At 32.6% G+C, this 4566-nt stretch overlaps 1 protein-coding gene across 1 annotated transcript; it reads left to right on the top strand.

Annotated features, from left to right (window-relative positions):
• Positions 1–6: 6 nt before the first annotated feature.
• Positions 7–1797, top strand: LOC112468249 (transient receptor potential cation channel protein painless-like). The gene is made up of 3 exons (XM_025037367.1): positions 7–205; positions 378–744; positions 1683–1797. The coding sequence occupies exons 1-3, from the start codon at positions 82–84 to the stop codon at positions 1795–1797; spliced, it is 606 nt and encodes a 201-aa protein (XP_024893135.1). The 5' UTR covers positions 7–81.
• The last annotated feature ends 2769 nt before the right edge of the window (positions 1798–4566 follow it).

Here is a 4566-nt window from a genome sequence, read left to right on the forward strand (position 1 = left end):
ATTAAAAAAGAGGTCCTTTTGTATGGTCATGATATCATTTTTCGTGAACTACTTAACCCACGGCCCGAAGTAACCGGTAAGATGATTCTGGAAGTTTGCCGACTACTGGAAATATCGCCACTAGAAATTGACAATCAGTTGGAGTATATAAAGCTGATCCTGGGACAGGGATTTAGGGAAACCGTGGATGTTCGTTCCGTTGATGGTGATTATATCATACACATATATCGACAAGTATAACAGTACAAACAATAAAAGAAATAGCATTTCTTAGAAAACATAAATTTCTTACAAATATTTGAATTATGATTTCGTTTTTTAGGCGTTTTTTGAAAAATTTGTATAGCTATTCTGTATCAAAATTTTTTATTTTACAGATATAGGCAATACGGCGTTGCATTACGCTCTCGAGAGAAATTGGTACGAAGCTGCAACTCTACTTCTCAAGGAAGGCAGTTACCTTGGTCAGGTGAACATATTCAACAACGTCGTTATCGCGGATATTCCAGATTTCATATTGTCCAGCTATTTTAATGACTGCATTCAATTAAAGAAAGAATGGACGGACGAGTGTACGATCGAATTCGACTATCGTTGCTTGTTGCCGCACGAAAATTTCACTGAACAGCAAGAAATTTCGCGAGCGATTTGTGAAATGGAAGTAATTTTGTATATCGCCAATAACGACACTCTCAAACATTTGTTGAGACATCCGTTAATCTCGTCTTTTCTCTGCATTAAATGGTACATGATACGGCATGTTTTGTACGCAAATTTTGTTTTTTACACAATGTTCTATTTCTTCGTGAACGCCTACATACTAAGCATGACTTACGACACATCAAGTAAAAATAAACAGCAAATAGCTAACGATAGTTTCAATACAGTCTTTGCAAGTACTTTCCTTACATTGCAAAACAATCTATCGTGGGTTTTGTCATGGGGATGTTGCTGCTCTTTACCTATCGAGAGATCTTGCAATTTCGCTCCTATCCCCAACGCTACTTGGTAGATTTGGAAAACTGGTCACAAGTTCTGCTAATTGTACTAACTTTTGCACTGTTGTGCGGCGCAGGACTGCAAATCAGGGTCATGGTTATCCTACTGTCCACCTGGGAGTTAATGACTCTGATAAGCCAGCATCTGTTTCCGTCTTGTATCGAAATGTTTCGAACTGTCTTCTTCAATTTCGTTCGCTTTTCCTTCCCGTATCTAATTCTGATTTTTGCATTCACTCTAGCTTTCTACATGCTCTTGAGGAATGACGGTTTCTCTAATTTTGATCTTTCGCTTTTCAAAACCATCATTATATTCACCGGCGAGTTTGACGCCAAAGACATTTCTTTTTCTGCGTATCCTGTTTGGAGCCGCATTGTACTCGTGCTGTTCATCTTTCACATAGTCATCGTGCTGTTTAATTTACTTAATGGTTTGGCAATCAACAACATTGCCGAGATTCTGAATAAGGCCGAGATTATCGGACTAATCTCCCAGGTACGCCTGATCGCTTGTTTCGAAAGAATGACAGTCGGGAAACCGTTCTGCTGGAATTTTAAATGGACGTGGTCGAATCCTTTTAATTTCTTTTCCAACAAGATTCTTCTCTTTCCACATTACCTCAAATGCGGTAAGATAAGTTTCAAACCTTACGATGATAATCTGATTGTTTATGATGGCCATAGGCATAACGTTGGTTATTCCATGGATTGGTCCACTTTGAAAATGGATCCTAACATAGTCAAACATGCTAAGCAGGTTGTCTACGATAAGAATGAACTGTCGCGAATAATGATATAATGAATGAACTTGCTAAGTTGCAAACAAGATTGACACAGATAAAAAATACTTTGAGATGTGAAGATTAAGAATGCTGAAGATGATGCTGAAGAAGACATTTTTAAAAATTAAATTTGAGAGACTTTCTTAAGTAAGTCTTAAGTAATAAAATGCATGTAAAATGAAGAGATTATATAAAGAATATAATAGTATTTTTTAAATCAATATGTAGAAATTGAGAGATAGAAAAAAATAATAGATAGAAGAAACAGTTTTAAATTTAGAGAAGATCACAGAAACGGTGATCTTGATTGACACAAATAAGCGTCACTTTGAAACATTGAAGATTTAAGAGTTAGGAGAATTATCTAAATCTATATGTGTGACATAACAAGATTTTTTTTTACAAAACTCACAATTTTAAGAAATAAATGACTTAAATGGTTTATTTAATGATAAGACTATATCTTCGCAATAAAAAGCTTTAGAATTTTTTCCGGGAATGACTTCAAATTATTATAATTTAGTAGATTAATAGTACACGAAATAAGCAATAAAATAATTTTTTTTTATTTTTTAGTTAAATCACTTTCATAATTATTAGTATATATTATATATATTATCAGTTGCGGAATAGATTTTAGAGAGACTAGACAGACGGTACCGCGAGTGGTGGCTAGGGCTACGGTCTTCTCGTCAGGTGATATCGCCACACGTGTGACCACATCCTCCTGGTAAAAGACAAACGTTAATAAACGTTAATAAATATGCCAATCGCACAGCGTAGAGTCATAATATGTCATTTGTTCAATCAACATTTGACTAAGGCTACGGTCAACGTGACGCTACAATGCTTTGGAGCGTTCTTCTTCTCTTTCTTTCTTCATTGAAAGAAAAAAGAAGAGGAATGCTTCGAAGCATTTGTAGCGTCACGTTTACCGTAGCCTAAAACCTACATTTCTGATTATATACTGAAAAAATTATGAATAAAAACTTAACGTAATTGCAACTGAAGGATTATTTACCGATAGTGGTATTATTTGAAGAAATGAACATGATTCTCTGAAGAACAAGTAGACGCTGCCACTGGTGGAGCCTAGCACAATGTAACTCGGCGATTAAATTAAATTTATTGCGAAATGTATTACCTTTTTATTGTTTGTCATCTTAATACGTGTTATTACGATAAATATTACCATATGCTTTAGTGATCGAATTGGTACGACACCCCTCACGGAATGAGGGAGTTTCCGGGTTCGAACCCTGGCTGAGGTAATATTTTTCGCAATAAATTTAATTATTTAATTAAGATGCATATATTATAAGAATTTAAAATTACATCAATTTTAGAATGACCAGAATCCTTGGTCAAAACGCGGTGACGATTTGTCACGACGATTATAATCGTTGCCACAATTATAATCATTGCCAGTACAGTCGATTAAATTCTTAATTGGGTTAAAAAGATAAAAATTTTAAATAACAATAAACGCGCATTAATCGCATTAGTTCTTATCGCTATATAAAATTCGAATCGAACGCTCATCCTATTTCTTCAATGTATAATATAAAAGTCGAGGAGTAAATTGAAATAAATTACGGATTCACAAATACTTCTGAATATGTACATTAAGTATCGTGATGAGGTAATTACGGTGTTCCATGTAAAAAGTAATATTGCAAAATTTTCATTTATAATATTGTTATCAGTTAGATAATGTCATTGACATGTGACATGTTATGTGACATGTTGTTATTTGTGTCCGTTATTTATTTCAGTTTATTTCTCGGCTCTTATACTTTGAAGAAATAGGATGTGTGCGTTCGATGCGAATTTTATATTGCTGTAAAAACTAATGCGATTAATGTAATGTATTGCGGTTTTTATTTTTATCTATTTGTTTACTTTATGTATTATCTTCAGTTATTACACTAAAGATGATTTAATAACAGACCAAAACGTTTGTTAAAGTATTATTTTAAATGAAGGTTACTTACGAACACTCTGTTGTGGCACTATGTTCTCTTTTTATGTGTTGATATCTTTTTTTTTAGTTCTTAAATTACACAAGTCACTAAATATGTATTTACGGTTTTTATATCTTAATTACGTTTGGTATAAGTAAAAAGTGCGTTAAAATACTTTATTAATATTTTACCACTAACAAATTTTAAAGAGATATAATGTATTATTTATTTTATTAAAAAATGTGCATGTGCACAACAATTAAACATGTAAAAGTAAAAATTAATTTAATTTCGAAATATTTTAAAGATATTATACATTATTACAAATGTTTTCGTTACTATATAAAGTGTATCACGATAAACCGAAGTTTTTATATTAAACGCGTGCGAGTGACTGATCAGTTCTGGTTCTGATCTATTGACTATTTGTTCGCTTTTATGATGTTCTAGTTTGATCATTTGATTGACGTGAAAAAATTGCTTATACAAGCAATGACTATAAATGATATCAGTAATACAAAGGTTATCAATAGCGAAATAATTAGAATCACTACAATGTTGCATATGATTTGCATGCTTGATATTAAAATGAATGAAAAGATTAATATAGAATAATAAATGTGCCGTATCTATTAAATATTTAACGATCTGAAAACTTTTTCACAATTTTTTCCGATTCCTTCTTTTATTGTTAGTGCATGTCAGCACAAACGGTAATATATAATACACTTTATAATAAAAAAATTGTTTTAATATTGTATAAATTGTAGCGATTGCATTGTTACCTCTCCAACCGCCGAAAATGCTCTAGAGTCTAGAGTC

This window comes from Temnothorax curvispinosus, unplaced genomic scaffold (genome assembly GCF_003070985.1).
Source record: "Temnothorax curvispinosus isolate PA1 unplaced genomic scaffold, ASM307098v1 QBEX01018237.1, whole genome shotgun sequence".
Lineage (NCBI taxonomy): Eukaryota > Metazoa > Arthropoda > Insecta > Hymenoptera > Formicidae > Temnothorax > Temnothorax curvispinosus.